At 33.6% G+C, this 25,076-nt stretch overlaps 1 protein-coding gene across 4 annotated transcripts in view; it reads right to left on the bottom strand.

The window, feature by feature from the left end:
• kuz (zinc-dependent metalloprotease kuz) overlaps positions 1-25,076 on the bottom strand; it is a 250,389-nt gene that overhangs the window by 39,955 nt on the left and 185,358 nt on the right. For all 4 annotated transcript variants that reach the window (XM_072529798.1, XM_072529799.1, XM_072529801.1 and 1 more), the window contains exon 10: positions 21,225-21,372. In XM_072529798.1, coding sequence (XP_072385899.1) covers positions 21,225-21,372 — 148 coding nt within the window. The remainder of the gene's footprint in view (positions 1-21,224; positions 21,373-25,076) is intronic.

Here is a 25,076-nt window from a genome sequence, read left to right as displayed (position 1 = left end):
TAATTACCGTATGCCTAAGGAAAATCGAAAATTCAGAGCCCTTGATGCTCAAGAACTCAACCATGCCTTAAAAACTCTTATTCGAATTGTATAAAGGCAAGAGTTTCCCAATCAATACCAAGATTTATTAAAATCTAAACCTATTAACTCTCACAAGTAAAATTTTACGATTAGCCCCATTCTTAGATGACAAGGGTATAATAATTAGAGTTAGTGGTAGACTTAAATATTCTAGATTTGATTTTCAAAAGAAACATCCTGCAATCATACCAGGTAAACCTGTAATTTCTAAATTAATTGTAAATCAAGAACACTTGCGCCTTTTTCATGCAGGGCCACAATTATTACTAGCCTTAATACGAGAACGTTTTTGGCCTACTTCTGGCAGACATTTAGTAAAACAAGTTGTGAGGCAATGCTTACGTTGTTTTCGCTTTAGTGCTTCTACTACTCCGTATTTAATGGGAGATTTACCAGAGCATTGAGTAACGCCTAAACGGTCATTCTATAATACAAGTACAGATTTTTACGGACCCTACTATTAAAGGATCGGCAAATTAGAAATTATAAAACGATTAAGGCTTACGTGTGTATTTTTGTGTGTTTCTCAACGAGAGCGATGCATGTAAGTAGTCTTTCCACAGACGCCCTTATTGCCACTCTTCGTAGATTTTTTGCAAGATGAAGTTTACGCGCAAATATATATTCTGATCACTGTATTAATTTTATTGGTGCTAAAAATGAGATTTATAAATTTCTACCGACGAGTGAAAGTAAAATTCATGCCACCTTCAATTCTGAAAATGTAAAATGGCATTTCATACCTCCTCATGCTCCTCATTTTGGTGGCATCTGGGAAGCGGGAGTTAAATCTACTAAATTTCATTTAAAGAGGGACTTTCTCAGATCCTTCTTTCCTACGAAGATTTCTTAACTGTTCTTTATTAAGTAGAAGCCTGTCTAAATTCCCGACCTTTATCCCAGCTTACTAATGAACCCAGTGACTTACAGTCATTAACATCTGCACACTTCCTAATTGGAGAACGCATTACTGTTTTACTTGACCATGACTATTCTACAATTAAGGAAAACTCACTCAGCAAGTTTCAGCGACTTCAAAGAATCATCCAAGATTTCTGGAAGAGATGGTCAAAGGAATATATTTCCGAGCTTCAGTAACGGTCTAAATGGGAAAGAACCTATCCCACCCTTTTGCAACCTTGAATTCTCGTCTTGGTTAAAAAAGATGGAATCCCGCCAACGAAATGGAAAATTGGTATTGTTGAAGCTGTTCATCCTGGTGCCGACGGCATAGTCAGAACAGTTACCATTAGAACTGGCTCCGCCGTATAGAAATGAACTGCCGTGAAGATATGTATACTTCCAGATGATCTTCTCAACAATTAGTGCTTGTTGAAGCCTACCAGCTATCAAGGGGGCTGGTATATTAAACCGTTGATCACCCCTTTAAAACAACATATGGTACTCGGCGCATATCGAAGTTCGGCGCTACTTCCCTCTTCCCCGCAATGATGAGTGATTTCTTGGTTTCTTGGTTTCTTATCCCAACGAAACCTGTTGACACTCGAGAATCCACATGCAAAAGTGACAGACTTTTATATATTAACGTGCAATGTAAATAGAGTTTGTGTTTACTTGTGTTATCATTAAACTAAGTATTGGAAAAATATTTATATGTGTAATTATTCACACATTGTTGTTGATCTAACATGAATCTGTCATATCCAATTTATCCAACATATGGCAAAACCTGATCTTGCAGGATATTTTGAACATAAGAGTCACCAGTCATCCGTCCAATATCTTCCACAAGTGCGGTGTGTCCCTTCCAACTAATAACTAACCAAAGCATTATGCCACCACTTCCAAAACTATCTTCATCATAAGTTTGCTTGTTTTAATCTTCGTCTAACTGTTTTTGAACTCTCATCAACTTGTCTAACATAGTATAACTTGTCTAACTAGTAGCTCACTTCTGCGGTGCAACGATGTCAATGAGCGATTTCGTATAGAATTAAGAACCAAACAACGGTGATCAATTGCGGTTGTACACATTGGGCGTCCTTAACCAGGCCTTCTTACAAAATTTTCTGTCAAATGGTACCTTTTTAAAGTATTCGAAACTGTAGATTGGCTTCTCCTGAGACGTGCTGGGATATCTTTTTGTGTACCTATATCCTTCTTCGTACAAAATTACAATATGTACTGTTTGGGCTTCATCGCACTTTTCAATTGATGGCATACTTGTTTTAAACTTACTTAAATAAAAACAATATTTAATTAAATTTAATAAATTAAACTAAAAATAACCGAATTACTATGGTTTTTGCTTTACTTGAAGGTTTGTTTATGATAAAATGTACGAATGACACTAAACGCTGAATAAACGTCAAAATAAACGTCAAACTATTTAAAACCAATTGAGTAAATCAGCATATTGTATGAGTAACATCAATAATCTAAAATTATTTTGAAATAATAGTAACTATAAAAAAATTTGAAAATTCCAAAATATTCGATATTTTTGTCCATGAGTTTATAATATTAAAAGTTCTTAAAGTTTAAATTCATAATTTTACTTGAAGTAGTCCTCTTATCACAAAAGTGGATGTTGCCAAGAGAAAATGATGGTAAAAAATGGTTTAAGCAATTTTTTTAAACATATTGTAAAATTAATTCGGCCAAATTTTTTTTGACCGTAACAAGTTTTTTTAGATTAATGGGCTCATTCTGAAGTAAGCTTGTGTAGTTCATGAGCGAACTAGTTCAAAGAATTGGCCCCGATAAGTGAATTAATGAACTAGTTCGCCAGAGCTGACTTAAACCGCTTTAATTTAAACCTGCAGTCTTTCATCGTTCAGGAGCGGTTCAGTTTAAATCTTCAAGTCGTTTCGCGACGAACGACAAACGTGAGCGTTGGAGCTGGAGCTGGTGGGGAGAGAGCGTGATTTAACTAAAGAACTATGAACTACGTAGATCATCTTCGATGACTGGTGAACAGTAAGCGGGTGAGAGGTGAATTTACGCTGCGAAATTATATATTTTATGTTGAGCTTTAAAACAAAAAGAATACATTTTGTAATAAAATTAATTTAAATTAAAATCGGCATTATCAAAAATACACTTCTTATCCACAAACGATTAAACAGTATTACGTTTTGCTCATATGTAAATTAATCTCTCCTGTAACTATGTGTTAATGAATTAGTGAACTAAAAAGCGACCTAGTTCACTTTTCACATTTGAACTAAACTGAGCGCTCTTTAGAATACCCAGCACTATTCTGAACAAAAAATGTTAATAACTTTTCTATTAAATGCAAAGTTTTCGAGTTATAAACAATATAAGGTCTTAAAAAGCGCGAAAATAGCCATTTTCAAGCCTTGATATCCGCTCTATAAGATCCCGAAGAGTTTTTAGTATTAACTTGATAGTAAATCATTGTTTTTTAATTGTTAATTTTGTGTACAATAATGTAATTTTTTTAAACTTTTTTCCATATGTTATACCTCTTAACAAAGAAAATAAGCCCTGGATTATTGAGATACATTCAGTCAAATTATTATCTGGACCAGCTGTATTTAAAATCTATCTGAAGAAAACATTGAAATATCGATCAAGCTTTTCAATCATGTTTACTTAACTGGTGAAATCCCAGAAGATTTGTTAAAATCCGAATTCGTTGTTTTTAAAAAACAACGTCCAAAATACTGTATCGACTATGACTGATAAGCCGTATGAGCCACACCTTGAAGATATTGCTATGTACCATCCATAGTAGAATAAGGAATAAGTGTGAAGAAGATCAAGATGAAACAGTTTGATTTTAGAAATGCACTTTCGATCGAGTGCAACATGATAAGTTAATTAAAATATTACGAGGTAAATGAATTGATAGTTGTGACATGAGGAGCATAGAAAAATTATACTGTAGTCAAACAGCATCCTTAATGGAAAGTTGACAGAGAAATGTGTGATCCTAAAGTTCATCTCACAGTCATGACAAGGTTGCATACTGTCCCCGCTGTTGTTTAATGCTTATTCTGATAGAATCTTTAAACAAGCTGTGAATAATTTAGAATATGGTATAAAGATTAATGAAAAACTCATAAATACAATCAGATACCAGATGATAAAGTTCTATTGAGTTATGACTTAAATGGATTACAAGTCCTTTTAGATACGGTGGGACGAGAACATATCCACTATTAATCGCTTATTGGCATTTGAGATGTGCTTACATAGATAAAAACTCAAAACACGTGGACAGCTATGCAAACAAACAAATCAGTTCTTACAAGAGCAGATGCGGTTGATTGATAACGTCAAATCTAAAAAAATAATACATTTTGGACACATGTTACGGAAAAGTCGCTATAACAGTCTCCAACTCGAAGAACGAAGGATAATTGGTGGAAAGCAAGCCCCAACTGTTTAGAGTAGGTCAAGACAGAGAGCGTCATGCTATGTCAATCGCTAACGCCAAGCAGACTTGATAAGCACGCAAGCAGAACTAGAAATAGTGTATATAAAATAATTGTGCACGTTAACAGTAATTTTGTTTAAAAAAAATTTTAAGTTGGTTCGTGTTTTTGAGCAACTTTCATCTAAAATTTTTAGGATCATAGAATCAGACTATCCCAAAATATCTGCCATAAATGAGCGATGGAAGATTCTCGATGGTTCCAGGCACTCTTTTGGGACTAACTGGAATTTTTTGGATTTAGGAGAAAAGGATATATCTTCCTAACACATATTTAAAATTGCCAGCATTTCTACATCATACAGATTGAAAAAAAAGAATGTATTAAAAATGTCCAATTACGTTGGCAGATTGCCCATATTTATTAGCAGAGCAGCACTCATAACAGTTAATTATTTATAAGATTAAGTTGAATATGATCCTGAATCTAACACTTTGTGGCTATGACAACAAATAATAATCAGGCACTACACGTTTGAGTAGTCCGAGAAGCTTTTAAATGTAATTTGATAATAAGGTTAACGGTATAAATGTTAGACTTACTCACAATCAGTTTATTCTACCTTTGGAGGACGGGTTTCGAACACTAAACTTTGCTGTTCATCATCGGATATCTGGAGAGGTTACTTAAATTATGTCGATACAAGGAATGTAGTTATAATATATATATATATATATATATATATATATATATATATATATATATATATATATGTTACACTTACTTAAAATACTTTATTCAAACACCAACAACATTACAATACTTGTTTACAACTTTTACACAATGACAATTATCAACTTCGAAAACTCAATCTACTGTCGTTAAACTGTCAACTTCCTTTGTTTATACATATTTTCTGACGTTCCAGACATTACTAGACATTTTGAGGATTTTTCGATGACATCTTGAACATTCTAGATTTTTTTAATACTTTTTTTTTCTTCAAGGGACTTTTTCTATATGAAATAAAGCTCACGGAACTGTCATAACACTGCTCCCACCTTTATAATTATTTGCCTCGAATAAGTGGTCTATGAGGGCTGATTAAAGTTAACGAGGTGGATCAGTTCCATGGTATGGAGCTAATCTTTTGATATGGACTATCTTGATTTTACTTTTAGCTGAAAATTGTATGCGGTAGATTAGATCGTTTATTTTTTGCGGGGCGGTGTACGGGCCTTCCCAGTTTTTTAAATGTGTAACACTCCATGCTTTTGTACTTGCTTCGGTGGTACATATAAAATAATTATAACAATATGTATTAGATTATCAGGGCCCCTAACCCCACTTTTTTTTCTATGAGGGTGGAAATTTCTAAAAACCGTACCAGGTTAACCCTAGGGATGGCTGGCGAGTGTTGGATTCAGGGTAGAGAAGTACATCCGAGCCCATTTTCCCTTAGAAGAAGGAGGTCCTGCAAACAAATAGTCCATTTGGCGCATGCTACTCGCAAAAGACTTGTTCTGTCTACTTATGTATCTCTATCGCCTCACTCTAGACTGGTGCTGCGTAAAGGATTGCACAACACCGTGTAAGGCCCTCTTTCTTTCTGATTTGGGTTCTCCAATGTTAGGCATCACCCTCCTCATCGCAGCCGCACTCTTCGCTGCCTTCTGGGCTACCACCCGTATATGTTCCTCCCATCCGACATATTTGTGTAGTGTCACTCCCAGATATTTGACACATTTCTTTAATGTTAGTTTTAGTTAAACTTAACCTCACCTAACCTAATCTAATCTAACCTAAAAAAACTAATTAAGGTAAAATATATTCGTCTTGCAAGTTGTAAATTAGATCATTTAAAATGTTTGAAACTGAGAGAAAGCGACAACAAAAATTTGCACAGATATTATTCCTAATATATTAAAATTCATAAATAATGTTAATCATATTTTACATTGCTGTATTGTGTAACTGGAATTGTTTTTAATAAAGAATCAGGACGTACACAGTAAGTCAAGTTTATCGAATACACATCAGTACAACAAATACCTCATTTTGTCTAATTGCAAACTATCTCAGCGTGGCCTTGCTTACAGATGCAAACCAAGTTGACCGATCGCGTCATAAGGCAGGAACCTTTATAAAAATGGGAAATAATGAATTTAGCATAGTTACAGTTGAGTAGAGTCGATAAGTTAGATGTCAAGATGTAGACCTCATTGCAACGTCAACTAAGTACTACTTAAAATACTAAGATTAATATGTAACAAGTGTTAACCATTTGTGTTCCTAAATAAAGATGGAAGTATCGATAAGAGTAATATCATTGTTTAAAAAAGAATAGGTGGTCAACGCCATGAATAAATTAGGTATTTAAAGTTTCTAAAAGGTATATGATAGGTAGCTAATGACAATTGAAGACGTACAGCTAATTTTGCTTTGCTTTTTTATTAAACATTCGTAAAAAGTGAAAAAATTAGTTTTTGTGTATAAAACGTTTCTTATGCATTTTAGAGAAAAATGGTTAAAATAAAAGTTATAGATCATAAAAAAGTCTTGAATATTGAGAGAATTAAAATACATAAAGAATTGACCGAGATAATTAAAAAAAACCCTTATTTTTGCAGTAATTTATAAATGTTAATAACATTGTTTTTTGCACGACAACTATTTGAAATTGTGGCAGTTAATGTGTAAATAAAGTGTGCTAAATTTCATACAGATCGACCAAATAGTTTATAAGTTATTCAATTTGTTTTCCGGGAAAACGATTATTTAAACAACTGAACTTGCCGAGAGTCACTCTAGAGGTATTTTGTAAATCGCAATCGATTCTTTTAGGCTTCGTTTTTAACGTGTATTAAAAAAACCTCAAGATTTTATTAAATTTGTTATTAAAAATCAATTTGAAAAAAAGCTGACTTTTTAGCTTATAAACATTTCTAATAACTGACATTTTTTATTCCATATACTTGTATATAGGCACAATTAAAAGCTGGTGAAAAAAACAGAACTTTCTATGGCTTAGATAATACCAGATGTTTATTAGAAACATATATGTATAGAAACTTATAATATATATATATATATATATATATATATATATATATATATATATATATATATATATATATATATATATATATTCTTTACTTATTTTATTACGAACTGAATCTTGAACACATTGTAAAAGAAGATCTAAATTTTTTGAAAATTTATCCATGAAAAACTCATATAATACCGAAGTCATACGTATAAGAACTAAGTTAGAGGCAACAGGTATTATTTTAGGCGATTTTAATGCCCACAATACACTTTGGGGAGACAAAAAAACCGATTCCGTAGGACGTAAAATTTAACAAATTTTTACTGATTCTAACATGAATATCCTTAATGATGGAAGAAACACAAGATTTAATATTTCCACTGGCGATGGGTTCCCAATAGATTTATCGCTCTGTGACCCTGTCTTGCAACCATCTGTGTCGTGGGATGTGACATCCCATTTGCATGGAAGCGAATTTTCTCATACTAATTATGAATGATCCTCATCAATTCCATCCAATAAATGGTGTCTGAAAAATGCAGATTGGTCTCTTTATCCTTCTTTAATTTCACATTAAATTTATTAGTTGGTACAGCCCCTCGATGCAAATATTGATATCAACTCTAAAGTATTCCATTTCGTACAGTTTTTAACAGCTTTTAAAACAGCAACTAAAGAGTCAAAAAAAGCGTTTTATAAATTTAGAAGGTACTCAACTTAACTCAACAACAACTCAACGTAAATAACCAGCTGGAATTCAAAAGATTAAGGGCCTACTGTAGATATATTTTATCGAAAATGCAAGTGAGAATCCGTTAACAGACATCATAAATACTGATAACTATGTTCAACTGATTTAAAGCAATATTTTAAGGACAAAATCATGACAAAATGGCAAATAAATTGGAATAATTCAAATTTTACATTAGGAACTATTGAACAAAGTGTATTGCCGTTGAAACTTTCTACTAAGAGAAGAGAACAAATGATCATATCCAAATTGTTACTTGGACATACAAAGATAACCCATGATTTTATATTAATAAAGGAACCTCCGCCGATGTGTTATGTGTGTGATAGTGAACTTTCCTCTCTATGTACTAGAACGACAACAACAGTTACCTAATACCTTAAAAGAACGTTTCAGTGAAAATAATACATCTAAAATTCTTAATTTCTTACGTGCCATAGGACTGAGTAAGCAAGTTTTATATGAACTTTTTGTTCATTTTTACATTTCATGTAAATACAGTTTAATACTAATAGCCCTTTGTGGTTGAAGCAAATTGTAAATAAAAAAAATTGTAATATTCGCTCGAAAGCTTAAAAGTTGTCTATCACAAGACGAATACAATGCTAATAACAATAAGCGTTTTATGTAAATCTTATATTTTCTTCAAAATCTGACATCCGTGTATAGGTTTGTATTAGAGATCGGATAGCTGAAAATATACTCGAGTAGAACTGCATGCAATTAAATTTCTGTTAATAGTTTTTAAAATTTATTAGTAGAGGCCACCACCTGACGGCCGATTAAAAGTCAAAATATTGTCCGATAAAGATTACAGGACACGGCAGCTTCCGCAGCTACTTGCACAGGTTCAAAAAGGCCGAATCAGACAATTGCCTGTATTATAGGGCTTCGGATATTGTGTCTCATACCCTTTTAGAGCGTGCCAGATGGTAAGGGAAAGGAATGAGCTAGAGAGTGTTTGAGTCGGTGAGAGATATGATAGATAAGATGGTGATGGATGAGCGCTGGTGGAACAAAATCCACAACCACGTTAGAAAGGTGCTGTCGCTAAAAGAGAAGGAAGAGTGGGAGCTAAATGCAGTTCTAGCAGCTATGGGGGAGGAAGAACTGGGCCGCCCGAAGAGGTAGTAATAAGGAGAGGTTGACGACACAGGGATAAAGGCAAGTATGAATAAGAGAGTGGGAGAAATGGAAATGGCGGCAGATACGAGAGGGCGGCAGTGTAAGTGGAATGAGGTAAGTGTTGACTGAGGTGCAGACGGACGGCGACAAATAGCACACGGGACAGCTCATCGCGGCTCTTCCTTCCACTTGGAGGCCGCGAAGAAGCTGAAATAACGACGGTCGGAAGGTATGTATGTATACGTAGGAGGGAAAGCGAAGGAAACAATCTGGTTAGGCAGATGCGGACGTGGTGGTCACAAGAGCGCGAGACACAAAAGCTGATGTGTGATGACGAGCTACTGAGAATCGGGCAAAAGAAAGACATTGGGGAGAAGTTATGTTAACGGACAATCCCAACTAGATGCCCTAGTATGAGAGGGGTGGGGTTTAGCTGGTTCAATCTGGTCGACGTGATTCCAAAGGGGTTTTTAGTTTTAGGAACCAACGTCTGTCGGAAATGTTTACCTCCGGCGTCTATTTAGAGATTCCGCACCTAGTGATAAAAAAGTAGCTTTGTCATGGATTATGTCATTAATGATTGTATCAACAATTGCACTTTTTTCATTCCTTTTATTAAAAGGTATATTAATGATTTAGTTTTGTCACCTCCTAGAGGCAGAATTCATGAAACTGTTAACATTTTCAACAGTCATAATCAACATATACAATTCACAATTGAGGAAGGGGTGGAAGATTCTCTACCATTTTTTGACATACAAATAATGTGTTCAAAACCAGATGGTTCAGAAAACCCATGTGTAGCAATAGATTTATAAGCTATTACCATCCAAATAGGGTAAAAATGAAAGGGTTAAAAGAACGTGTTTTAAGGCTTTCTCACCCAGATTGCCCAAATTACAGGAAGATAATTTCAATTGTTGAAAACTATGCTATGAAACATATGCTACATAGTATACTTTTTTCCAATACATACTGTTAATATAAATAACTTAATACAATTTTTTGCGAAATCTCAGAACATTGTTTCTAACAATCAGAACATCTATTATCATTCACTTCCTTGTATACCATCATTAATAGCGTTGATTGAATAACCCAAATAGATCAGCAACGCATATGGAGAGAAACGTGCAACCCAAAAAATTAAAATTTCATCAAGAATCAGCGACTCTAGTGGATATTTCGGGAAACAACTAGTTACGAATTTGCGCTCATACGAGAATGATCGTAGAAAGAGGTGACGTTACCTCCCCTATCGTTCCCTACCACAACCAATTTACGGCAGTACTTACGAAGTGTAATGAGTCAGAGAACTAAACACCATACCAGCGTTATCTGAATTATGATTTCTAAGAAATATGTCTGTGAAGCATTTAGCAATTCGCGAACAGTTTGAATTTATTTTGTCAATATTATATTTTGTATACAGATACGATAAAGATCGAACTGCAATGAAAATTATTTGATATGTAATTTAGAATGTTAACAATTATAAAAACAAGGGGTGCCCGATCTAATTTTGTTGTGACTATAATTAATTAATAATTAAATAATAACTTTTTTTATAAAGAAAATTTTGCGGACACATAATATTTTAGATTCATTCAAAACAAAAAAAAGGCTTTTTTAATTTTTCTCTTAAGCTGATCGTTTTTAAGTTATAAACAATTTAAAACTGAAAAAATAATGAGGGATGATGATCTTCAAGGCTTAGAATCATAAGTTTCACTTCATTTTTGAAATTTTAAAGTACCTAAATTCAAGCTCAACATTATTTTATCAGGTCTTGATAAGTATTTTGGACTTTCATTTGAAATCATTGTTTTTTACTTGTTAATGTAGCCCAGCCCGATCGCCTTTCTTTCCAGAAGGAACCTTCCTCATTACCAATTAAAAAATATTTGCAAAAATGCAAAACATGGCAAACATTCTTATCTTGACTTAATAGAAAAAATTTCGAAAGTTTGATGATTACAAAATTAATATTTTTGCTTGTGTTTTTGAGCCTTGAAAATCGAAATCTTTCGTTTTTTTCTTTTTAGTTTTAAATTATTTAAAACTCGAAAACAATCAACTTCAGAGAACAATTACAAAAGACCTTTTTTGTTTCGAATGATAAAAAACCTAACATAATACCTGCCCAAGCCTGATTTTTATTATACTTATAAAAAAAAGTTATTTTTAATAATTTTTAATTAATTATATTCAAAACAAAATTATCTCAGGCACAGCTCGTTTCTCATAATTTTGTTAACATACTGAATTACATATCAAATAATTTTTAGTCATTAAAAATAACGGTGCAGTTCTATATTATATCGGATCCTATACTAATCCAGTAAAATAAGGCATAAAAGGGGGCAAACCTCGGAATGAAAGATAATAAGCTGAAAATTTGCATACGTCTTTATTTTGATGGTATAAAACTTACCTCAAAAGTCTCATATAATCACGTGTCCGCGACTTAAGATATTAAAGGTCAAAGGTCACGAAAATGAGTTTTCTGCAAATATCTCGTTTCCCTTACACTTTATGACATTTAAGGTAGTAAGAAAAATTGTAGAATGGAAAATTCTCTTCAATTTTTATCTCAAATACTTTTATGTACCTTCAACCCTTCTTAAGATAGAGCGAAAAGAGTGGGGGACCGCTTACCTGTTTATACGGTAACGGTATAGACATGCTTATCGACAAATTAAAAGCTGTTAATATCACTACAAAACAAGCCAGAGATGATGCTGATATTATCATTGTAGAAACAGCTGTTGCAGAGTCTGAACATGTAGGAAAAACTTCCGTCATTGTAGGAGAAGATATTGATTTGCTATAAGTTTTGATTATAGCAAATGATGTATGATCAAAGTATGATTTGATTATAGTTATCTTGATAGGACGAGCTCAATCACATCAACAAGAAATTTTTTTTAAAAAAATTGGTAAGGGTAATGCGGAGACAAAATTATATTCATCGAAAAGTTTTGATAAATACCCTCATTCTAAGAAACACATCTTATTTTTACACGCGTTTAGTGGATGTAATACGACTTCTGAGATTTATAGGAAAGGTAAAATATCGATAAAAAATGTTTGAAAAAAATCACCATTTACATCAGTCACCTCAACTATTTCAACAAAAAAACTGCTCTGTACAAGAATTATTTTAAAATGGAGTACGTATTTTCTTAGCAGCGTATAATGCTCCAACATCAGAAGACGATATAGACTCTTTTCGATACACCCAGTTCATCAAATCAACAAGACTCAACAAACCAGTGCAGTTATCAAGTCTTCCACCTTCAAGTGCAGCAGCTGGTCAGCATATCATTCGTGTCTATTATCAGACCCAAATTTGGTTGGGAAATGATTTAGAACCCCAAGAATTCGGCTGGGTAATGCAAAATGAATTTCTGGAACCAATAACAACATTATTACCGCCAGCACCAGAAGAACTGCTGAATACAATATTTTGCAATTGCAAGAAAAGTTGTGGTTCTAATTGCGGATGCAGGAAATCAGGATTGCAATGTACTTTAATTTGTGGGCAGTGTAATGGACAATCATGTCTAAACGCTTCATCAACTTCAGATGATTTCAATGAAGAAAGTGAATATGCACCTGATATTCTTGAATATTTTTATTCTGATACTTTAATAAACGAGAATGATGATGATGAATCCGATATTGAGCAGTCAGAGGAAGAAGAAGAAGAAGACTATGAAGAAGAAAATTAATACAAAAATATTAACCATAGATAATAAAAGAATATATATTATATTTGTAACTTTAATAAATCGATTATTGGATTAATAAATAAATATATAATTTAAAAAAATAATAAATATGATTGTTTCAGTATTTAATTAAATATAAAAATGATTATTGTTGAATTCTGCACTTGATGATGATGATGATGAATCCGATATTGAGCAGTCAAAGGAAGAAGAAGAAGAAGAAGACGATGAAGAAGAAAATTAATACAAAAATATTAACCATACATAATAAATCTTGATTTTTAACGGAAAATTTAAATAACACTACACCGTCTTTTCTCGATAGATTACAATTTTTATACACACAACGTGTCTTAATTTTAGAGGAATTCATTTTTCACCAAACAAATAAATCGACTAGAACACAAACAAATTACGAAACAAATTCAAAATGCACAGTTTGCAAGTATGATTATGTTAAGGAATTAAAGTGGGAGACCAATATTTACGTTGAGCATTAAGGGGAAATATTATGAAGAGAAGAAATCTTTTATGTTTAACCGTAGTGTAATTTTCTCTCCCGAAAATAGATGGCGAAAGTGTTTTTGAGAACAGAAAAGTTGCTACGTTTAATTTGTGTACAGCTGCGGATCTATTTGGATTATTCAATCAACGTTAATAGGTATAAATGCTAAAGGTTATTGACAATGACAATGTAAAAATAGCAACAAAAAACATCAACACTATTTCATCTTTGTATTCAAAAACTACATATCCTATAGATAATTAAATTTAGTTATTTTTAATCAATAAAACACTGCAGTATAGTTGTAAAAGTTAATAAAAACTTTTTAAAAAGTACCTTCGTTAGTGAAAACCCTTAAGTGGCACAGTACAGTACGACAGAATATCCTCGTCGTTCTCAAACGTTTACCCTCAACGAAACAACTTCCAGGGAAAACCACAGCCATTTAACTCTACGAAAGGCCAGTGTTGAAGTGTAGAAATCCATTTATATAACGAAAGACGAGAAAAACAAAGCGAAAGAAGAAAAGAAACCAGTTCCTTTGAAAAGAAATGCACCCAAGCATCATATTTTATCTGTAAGCAAATTTAATCTTTTTTCTAATCCTAATTTCATGTCATCTCTTAGAATTAGTAACCATCTCTTTCAACTATTAGTGTAGAACCTGGTGCTGCTTCTATTTTGCAAAATAACTCAGCTTCTAATTCAGTTTAAAAACCAAAGTTAGTTCTTGAAGTAATACTTTAAATAGCTTAGATATACCATCTATAATTATTACAATCAGTCAATTATATACTATGGCCGTGGCACCCGCTCCCGCTCTCGTTTTAGATGTTAATAAAGACCTTTCTATCGTACCTGATTACGATGGTAACCCTAATGACCTACAGAACTTCATTGAAATTACTACAATGCTTCTTAATCATTTCTGGGATCAAAATAATCAAAATAATATAATAATATTAATCAAAATCACATGATAACTCGAGGTGTAATGAATAAAATTAAAGGAAGAGCTCGAGAAGTCATTTCCGTAGATGGGTGTAAAGATTGGCCCACAATAAGAACCACACTAATTCAAAATTGTGCCGATCAATGTAATCAAAATTCACTTAAAAGAGGCATGGTAAACTTGAAGCAAGGACCTAATGAAACTCCTCAACAATTTCATGAGAAAGTTATGTCACTTTTAAACACAATTTCGAATCACATCCAACTACATGCCGACAATGCAGATGTTAAGAGGAGCAAAAAGGAATTATTTCCACAACAGGCCCTACATTCTTAGCAGGATTAAGAGAACCAATGGGATCAACTATACGATCAATGAGGCCTACAAATCTTGGTTTCGCTCTCCAATTCATCCAGGAAAAGAACAATATTAGATACTTGCAGAAAACAACCAATTTCTGATTTCCAAATAAGATTTCTACTCACATACAATCCCAGAGACAGCCGCAGTTCATAACACCACCACAATGGTAACAACCCATGCCCAGACCACAGTTACATTAACCATTTTTCGGAAGTAATCCAGGACCGTCCCGACCAAAACAGCCAACATTTATCCCAAGATGACCAATACAATCCGCTCTATTCCAGCCACCGAGGCAGCAATTCATTGCAAACACACAACCCCCAAGAACTAACCCATGGACAAGCAGATCACTACAACAGTACAAACCAACATCGATGTCTCTAAGTACACGTGAAAAGGGACATAACAAGAGGTCAAAACTTCAGAAACTTTAGGCTACAGTCACATCAACCACACACCCCAAAGTTCACCGTAGAAGAGCTGTTCAATATTGAATAACAAGACGAAAACGAAACCAATGCCTGCTATGGGGAACAGGCATATTATTATCCCAATTAGGACGCATATCCAGATAATTAACACGTAGAAGATTATTAAAATGTCCAATACGAAAAAGAAGATGTAAATTTTCCAAAACTTCAAGAGGAAAACGAAGAAACGTAATCGAACTCCATTCTTATTCAGACAAAAAAGAACTTCCATATGTCGAAATTCAAAATTCTCCTCTTAAACTTCTTCTTGATACAAGAGTAACCAAATATCTTCTTAACCCCAAAATTGCATCCAAATTTTATGAAAAATTTTATCAAACATGAACCGTTTGTAATCTGTTCAATATTTAAAAACCACTCACAAGGATATTGTGCCGCCGAAATTCCAATTTTTCCCGAATTTAACTGTAATATTAATTTAAAATTCTACCGTTTTAAATTTCATAAAACATAATTACAATTCAATTAGAACCCAGAACAATCACGCAAGTATGACTTCCAGTGAAACAAAAAAAAGGCACCATACTTATACCAAAACAAGAAATACAAAGGGCAATTCTAAGAAAAACTCTCAGTGAAGCCTGCAATCAACTAGCGTGGACCGAAATGATCAACAACACTGATGAACCTAATCAAGTTGCACTCACCAATCCTGTTAAGCAATTCAATATTTCTTCATGAATATCATCTGTATACTTCAGACATCTGAATATGTATAATCTGTATACTATGGAAATAGAAACAATAATAGATAGCAATCCTCTCATCGGAACAAATCATCTAAATCCAGAAGAAGACATGCAAATCAGACGTTTATAGAAAATTTGCAGATATATTCCATAATCCTGATGATACTTTAACATTTACAAATCAAATATCAACTCACACTACAAATCAATTACAAACACTACATAAGAACAACGGATGAAGTGCCAGCTTTCAAAAAAACATATCAATATCCACATGTTCATCGAGAAGAGGTTCACAAACAGATAACATCAATTCTGGACCAAGGCATCATCAGACCAAGTCAGTCACCCTGGTCATCTCCAATTTGGGTCGTACCGAAAAAACCAGACGCCTCAGGGAAAATCAAATGGAGAGTCGTAGTCGATTATAGAAAGATAAATGAGAAGACTATAGACGATAGGACTCCAATCCCAAATATCACGGAATCCTTGATAAATTTACACGCTGTCAATACCTTTCTACCCACGATCTAGCCAGCGGATTTCACCAAATAGAAATGACAGAAAGATATACAGAAAACAGCATTTAATGTAGAAAATAGCCATGATGAATATCTTAGAATGTCTTTTGATTTGAAAAATGCTCCATCTACATTACAGAGAATAATGGGCAATGTGCTTAAAGGACTCATAGAAGAGATCTACTTAGTATACATGGATGACATTATCGTATACTCAACCTTTCATAAACTATCCCATACTAAAGATGGCCAAGGAGATTAGAGGATTTCTCGGACTACTTGGATATTACAGAAAGTTCATCAGATATTTCGCAAAAATAACAAAACCGCTCACTTACTGTTTGAAGGAGGATGCCAAGGTAGAACGAAAGTTGGAAGAAAGTTCAAAATTCTTTCCGATCACCGACCACTTCAGTGGCTACTCTTTGAAAGATCCGAACTCAAAATTAGATAGATAAAGAATTGAAGAACCGACTATGAAGTCATATACAAAAAAGGAAAACTCAATACGAATGCTGATGCATTATCCCGTGTTGAAATTCATACTAAAGAAGTAAACACCATTGGCATTGAGCACATAGAAGAAGTAATCAGTCTATTATCCAAAAAAGAAAATGACAACATATCTATGATCAACCATCCAAGTTCAGTGTGCGATCCAGATGAAGTTGCTCCTATGGATGGCTTAGACGAAATTATCAAAAAAAATTAAACATCGGGCCTAACTGTAGAAAAAATGAAAGTAATAGACGAACTTCTACAAGAAGAAAACCAAAGGATTGAAAGTCAGCCTACAAGTTCGCTATACCAACAAGACAACAACACAGATGTTACCTAGCGTTCTATAGAGGGCAACCCAATACTCGAAATTCCAATCAGCGAAAGACTATTGAACTGTTAAAACAAGCAAATCAAATTCAAATTGGTACATTACAACCTGTAAAAGCTATTATAGAACAGTGCTTCGTAACAAAGAAAGAAATACACGTCCTACTAGATAAAAACGATCTAAAAACAATATTTCCAACTTCTTCAAGAACTACGTCGACACAAAAAGGAAATAATACGGCATTTTCAAAATACGGTCAAGCGTAACCAAGGATCAAACGCGATCAACATCTTAAACGCATTCCTGTTATTCATCACCCATCATGGACTACTATATATGATAATTTCGGACAATGGAACTGAATTTAAAAATGTTACAAGAATTCGTAAACACTCACAAGATTCTAATTCACTACACAACACCTGATAGCCCGCAATCCAATGGAATGGTCGAGCGCATTCATTCCACAGCCATAGAGCATCTTCGAATATTAAAAGCAAAAAGGGAAACACTTAACATAAAAGACCAGATGTTATACACCATTATGGCATACAACAACTCTATTCACTCAGCTACCAAACAGAAGCCCATCAATACCTTCAATGGTCACAAAGATACCCAAGATCCATTCGACATTGACATTAAAGAACACTCATAAATAATTACACACAGGAACACAGATTGAAAACAAAAGAGACGTATAAAGAAATAAATGAGAAATTGCAAGAGAGCAAACAGAAAAATATTGAAAAGATAAGCGTAAAACGACACTTACCTATAACATATAAACCAAGCACGAAAATCTACACTCGAAAAACAACAAAACGAAACAAACTGCTCCCCAGATTTTCACACAAAAACAACAATCCCGTTACTGTTGACACCCAAGATACTACGGTGCACAAAAAAAAACTCAACATCAACCACCAATAAAAATTAACCCCAAAAATAGTTTACAGATTTCGGTAATAGTCCAAGAAGTGAAAATCCAGGACTTTCCAGACAATCCAGGCAACCTTCCTGTTAAGCTTGGAAAAGCCAGAATCCATACTAGCACCCATGATTTCATCCACTATTTCCCATTGGAACCAATTGCACAAGAAAAAAAGAAATCGAAACGTTGGAATCTCAATATCAAACTACAACCACTGCTATAGAAAATGGACTAAGTCAGCCGAACTTCGGCAAAACATTGCAGAATATCCTCAAAACAGCCCAAGAAAAACTCGATTCAGTTTATCCAGCAACCAGAAACAGAAGAGGTCATATCAATGGATTAGAAAATATTATAAAATCTATCTCAGGAAACTTGAAATCAAGAAGACGCAGAAAGATAAGACGAAATAAGATGGACTATTCAGAAAATGCTAGAACATCATCCAGCTTGTCCGCTACCATACCTCCAAGAAGATCTGATAAGATACTACGAGATAGTAGAAGTAGATGGTTACTACTACAACCACTCTCTAGCCTTTATCTTACATTTTCCCATTCTTTGTTCCAAAGTATTCACATATTTTTATTTATATTCATTTCCAACCATAAATAACACAATAATTATTCAACCTGGACCATATTTAGCTTCTAATTCAGAACTTTTCCCATACATGGACCTACCATGCAGAAAAAGCGAATTAAAGAAATTCATCTGTCCAAAGAAGTTCCCACAAGAAAATACAGAAACCGACGACTGCATAAATCAAATCCTAAAATTATCCAATGATGCCGCCCAATGTCAAAACGTGCCGATCACAAAAGATACTAAACTCTACACTAATTGTTCTACTTCCAAAATTGAAGTACTCAGATGAATATTGCTAATAGAACTACCCCGAAGATGTGAGTTTAGAAGCAACAACGAAGTTAACATTAACTCCAAAGCAACAATAAAGAAGAACTGTTAACCTTGCCAAAGATCAAAATTAAACTTCAAGGGGAAGATCCAACAGTAAAGCCTCTAAAATTAGACAGAATCCAAGTAGATGAACTAGATAAACTCTCAACAGAAGAAGAAATACTCCATCCCGTATCTCTAATAAGAATGGACTAGTATCATATATGGACACCACATACATATATATATATATATATATATATATATATATATATATATATATATATATATATATATATATATATATATCCTGGCAACAGCCCTTATCATTATTTTGATTTACAAATTACGAGAGTTATGGAAAAAGCAGAAAACTGAAGAAGAACAAGAGGAAGATATGGATAAGCCAAAATCTATGCCTTCAGTTTTTTTTCATCCCACAAAAATCTTCTGAAGGGGATGGAGAAATCAGAGCAGTAACCCCGGAGGTCAGCAATCCCAATCAGCAGTTTTGTCAGGATTTAATTTTCATATAAAAGAAATATTATTGTAACTAAATTCAGTTATTTTCAATCAATAAATCAGTGCAATAAGTTGTAAACGTTAATAAAAAGGGTCTTTTTAAAAAGTACCTTCGTTAGTGAAAACCTTTAAGTAGCATTAATTGTACTCAGTGTGAAGCTGTATATGTTGGTGAAACTGGGAGGAATCAATCAAATTGTATTATTTCCCACAAAAGTGATTGTAGAATAAAGAAACAATCTTGTGCTTTGGCAAAGCATGTAATTGACAAAGATCATCATGGTTTTTGACAACATTCAAATTTTATGTAATGAAGGTAATAAATTCAAAAGGAGCATTTTAGAAATGGTGTGTGTGCAAAACTGATAATAATTTGAACAAGAGATACAAGTAAAATTTATAACTAGATTATTCCTTTATAATTCATTCATAACACCACCAAAACATTACATTGATAGCTTTATTTTCCATATAATTGTTACATTCTTTCGGGTATCTGTAAATTATAAAAAAAATCTTTTTCTTGTTAAATCTTTTCATGTTGGCAACATAATTCTCAAAAACAAAATTATACTATAAATTAATTTTCTCTTAAGGTTGGCTTTTATAACATTAACAGTTATTTGTCTTCCTATTGGCTGCTATCTTATTTTGTTTATAATAATTTATCAAAATTCAAATTTTTTAAATAATTTTTCAAATAATTTTTAAAATTCAAAAAGAGAAACATATATTAAATCCAAAAATTTTTATTAACATTCAAATAATGTTCTTGGCGAACATCAAGAAGAAGCAGAACTAATCTGACTTGACAATGGCAAGTGTGACCTTGCCAAAACGTCGTCAAAACAATGGTTTTTATAAAATCCAAAACTATTTAACGCGGAGTCAAACCCGGAAAACAACTGAAACCACATATAGCTCCCGCGGAAATTTCAAATCCAATATATATATATATATATATATATATATATATATATATATATATATATATATATATATATATATATATATATATATATATATATATGTTTGTTTTGAGGTTTCCGCGGGAGCTATATGTGCTGTCACTATTTTTCCGGGTTTGACTCCGCGTTGTTACAACGCGGAGTCAAACCCGGAAAAATAGTGACAGCATATATATATATATATATATATATATATATATATATATATATATATATATATATATACATATATACTTCATAACTACATTCCTTATATCGGCATCATTTAAGTAACCTTACCGGAACCTGACGATGAACAGCAAAGTTAAGTGTTCGAAAAATGTTGTTGAAGGTACAATAAACTGATTGTAAGTCTAATATTTATTTCTCTGACCTTATTGAAATGGACTCGCACGTGCAACCTATTTCTCATTTGTCACTTGATAAGCTTAACAATTTTTTACCTTTGGGAGCGTGGTAGTGGCCTCTACCTTCCCCGTATCCTGGCCTAGGTCCCGCTTGACTTGCTGACGGACGACTAGAAGGATCCCTTCGACTTCTACTCGTAGCAGGTGCTCCCCCGGCGTGATGGGGCCCTCCAGCGGGATACCTCTAAAAATCCAAGCAAATCGTGAATAAACAAAAAACATTTTTTGCGTTTATTTAGGTTTACTAAATGCCTAAATATACTAGTCTTGTTTTGAGTTGTGTTCTAAAAGACAATTTGACCAGATAACTTGCAGAAACCATTTTCGTATTACTCTAGGTAATCGACAGGTCTAAGAAAATGTTTAGTTATATTTCTTAACCAACAAAAATTGTACATTCGGGAGTAGCAAAAACATACAAGACCATAATTTAAATAATTTATATTAATACAGGGCTTACATTTTTTTTTGGAAAGCATTTTTATTAGAGCAAACTTCATCATTTTCAAAACGTCCAACAATTATAAAATGTAACTTTCATTACAATCCATTGTGGGTTAAACCCATATAAACATAATATTTAACTTGACATGCCCCAAGAAAGCATGCAAGAAGTTGACTTGGCATTAACTGAATAGTGAATATTTTTTTAAACTTAAAAAGGGATAATTCCCGGGAGTTGGCTGTATATCCATAGTTAAAAAACTTCGAACATCGAAATTTTACTTTGATGTTCGAATATTTTTTTACTTTCAAGTTTTTTTCTTTTAAATAATTCGTTTGTTTATTGGTCTTGGTTTTTTTACAAAAAATTAAATATTATATTTTTCTACTTTGTTAGTTTTTTGTTCAATATGTAAGTACGATAATATATATGTACTATAAAATACAATAATTTTAACAAAGGCATACAAAACGAATATTTCGTGGTCCCGCCTACTAGTATCGCTATATCGTTTTAAATATTGAACTGTTTTATAAATCTAATTTATTGACTTTATTTATTATAAAAATGTTCTACACTTTACAACAAAAAAATTTTTATTTCAAAATTTTTTGTTAAAGGTATAAATAAAATACCCAAACGGGCTAAATCACAAATACAGAACGATTTCGGAATATAAATTCCATCATCAGTGTAACAAAGTGCACATGCTATGAGCCACTAAAATATATGGGTAAAAACCCTTTAAATGTTATACATTTACAAATATGTTACATTATATACTATTAAAAATTAGGATGTTTAAGTTACCGTTAGAATTGGTAACATGGCAACGTATGGCTCTACATCGGTTACTTGATCCTGAGACAAAGTGTCTTCGAGGACCTGTTGATAACAACAGGTTGTTATCAACACTTAAATACACACAAACACTTAAATATCAAAATCCGTAAACTAATTTTCGAAACCAAATTCAGATTTTTGCTTAAAGCTGTGCCTTCTAAGAATTGCAAGGCAAAACAGACGTTGATAAATATGTTATTAGAGACTTAAATATTGTTACGAACATGCTTTCGGCATGGCCTATGTAACGGTTGCATCTCGAAATGGCATCGAGAACCTTCGCGATGTATCGAGCGCTGTAGAAATCCATTTGTCAAACAACGAATTAGAGGTGGGTTTACCCCAGAAGATTTGAGAATAATACTTTTTGGTATATATATGTAACGATGTTATGAGTGAGTTTAGTTGATAAGAGATAATCGTGCTGTAAACTTATATATAAATATATTTATATAAATTCGCATCGCTCGTTTTATTTTATCTCGCTACAGATGGTGTCCGGTGTAAGGATAATTGAGTAAAAAAAAAATAAATTAAGCAGTGACTTTTGAAAAAGACTTTTGAACTTTTAAAAAGTATTATTCGTCGGGAACATCCGCGTAGTTCGGTAGTGATCTTTGTACGAAAGAACGTTTAAAAAGTACATGTGTGCCTGACCAAAGATGCTGCTAGTAGAACTTTCAGTAAAACAGTTGCGTGAGCAACTAGAAGAACGCGATGAAGACTGCAGTGGGTCCAAGAAGTTACTCCAAGAACGACTGAAGACTGTGCTTAGCAAGAATGGAGACGATCCAGAGACATTTCAGTTTCAGTCAGCAGAAGAAGCCGTTTTAACTAAAATAATTAATGGAAAATTCGAGAATGTTTCCAAAAGATTCGATGAAACGTCTTAAATGATTGAAGAAACTTCTAAAAAAATTGATAATAAATTTGAAAACGTCTCGCAAATGATTGAAGAAACTTCTAAAAAAAAAATGATGAAAGATTCGATCAAACGTCTCAAATTATAAAAGAAGTAGCTAGACAAAACGACGAGAAACTCGAAAATGTTTCTAGAAGATTCTAGATTCTAGAAAGAGCAATGAGAAATTTAAAGAAGTTTCTAAAACATTCGATAAGATACAGAAAAATGTAAACGACAAGATAGAAGACGTAGAAGAGAAGATCAAACAGTTAGAGACCATGATAACTAACACGAAAGAGCTACCAACAGTAGCTAGTGCTACAATAGTTTTAGATCCGGTAGCGAAAGAAGAATCACCTAGAGACGAAATGACACATCATATGAGATTCACATTGTCACCATTTGATGGAAAGTCTTCTTGGTCCATATACCTCAGACAATTTGAAGCTATTGCGACAGCCAATCATTGGACAGAACAAGAAAAGGCTGTTTCCTTGACTGCTGCTTTACGAGGTGATGCTGCGGATATCCTAAGATCAATTCCTAAGGGCCAAGAAAAATGTTACCAGACCTTGTTCACTCGACGAGACAAACGTTACGGAGATGTCCATCTACAACAAGTCTACAAGGCGCAACTAAGAAGTAGAATTCAACGAGCAAGTGAAAATTTGCAGGAGTTTGAAGCAGATGTTGCTCGTATAGTGCGGTTGGTTTATCCGGAGGTACCAGACAACATTTTGGAAGAAATTGCTGTAGATACCTTCGTCAATGGGTTAAAAGAAAGTGAATTACAGAAAGCTTTACGACTAGCAAGACCGAAAGTTCTAGATGAAGCGCTCGCTATTGCCTTGGAACATGAAACAGCTAGTCAAACTTCACGAAGCCATCGAGTGATTCAAGAACCATTGAAGAAGGCAACGAACCAAAAGATGAACGTCTGGAAGAAATGGTGCGAAAAGTAGTTCGTAAAAATATTAATTTATTTACACTTATATAATTTATTTAAAACATTCACACCGGTTACAATTTAAATAGCCGCGCGAACAATTTATTAATCTTGTTTTCAACTGTCCTTTAAATCTCAAATCGTCCGTTTTATACCTGATTTCTTTATCTAGAAGTTTGTGCCTGCTTCTTTAACCTTCGGTCGGGACGCCAACGATATTGTTCGATCCTCATCTGGAAAGTTCCAATAGCAGGTATAAGCGGGGACCCGTGTTTACAGCTTAGGGTATGACTCACATTTATCGTAACATTGCCCCCCTCTTAAAAGATGGTTCCTCCTGGAACCTTGTCGAGACTGGAACTGGAACGGTATGCTGGTATCGGCAATTGGACCCTCTTTTACAACTTCCAGTTGTAAAAAAATGACAAGGGACGGATTTCTCTCCGCACCAGTAACTATACGGATTGCAACAGACTAACACCTGGACTTCGGTGTCTTTAAATATCTCCTCCACCATACTTCGGATAACCCTCCAGTCTAATTGGCGGCACTCCAACTTTGGCATGGCTAACTTTTTCACGTCGGACACTCGTACGTGCTCTCTCAACTAAAGTAAGGCTTCCCATACATCTCGGTAGGTAGGTTGGTCACAGGCAGTGTCTTTTGTTACCAGGTAGAAAAGGTAACGTGATGCATCTTGGAGTTTCAAGGCTTTCCCGGGAGCTGGCACTTGGCATTGAAGTTCTGCAA

This window comes from Diabrotica undecimpunctata, chromosome 4, assembly GCF_040954645.1.
Source record: "Diabrotica undecimpunctata isolate CICGRU chromosome 4, icDiaUnde3, whole genome shotgun sequence".
Classification (NCBI taxonomy): domain Eukaryota; kingdom Metazoa; phylum Arthropoda; class Insecta; order Coleoptera; family Chrysomelidae; genus Diabrotica; species Diabrotica undecimpunctata.
This window is presented reverse-complemented; position numbering and strand designations above follow the sequence as displayed.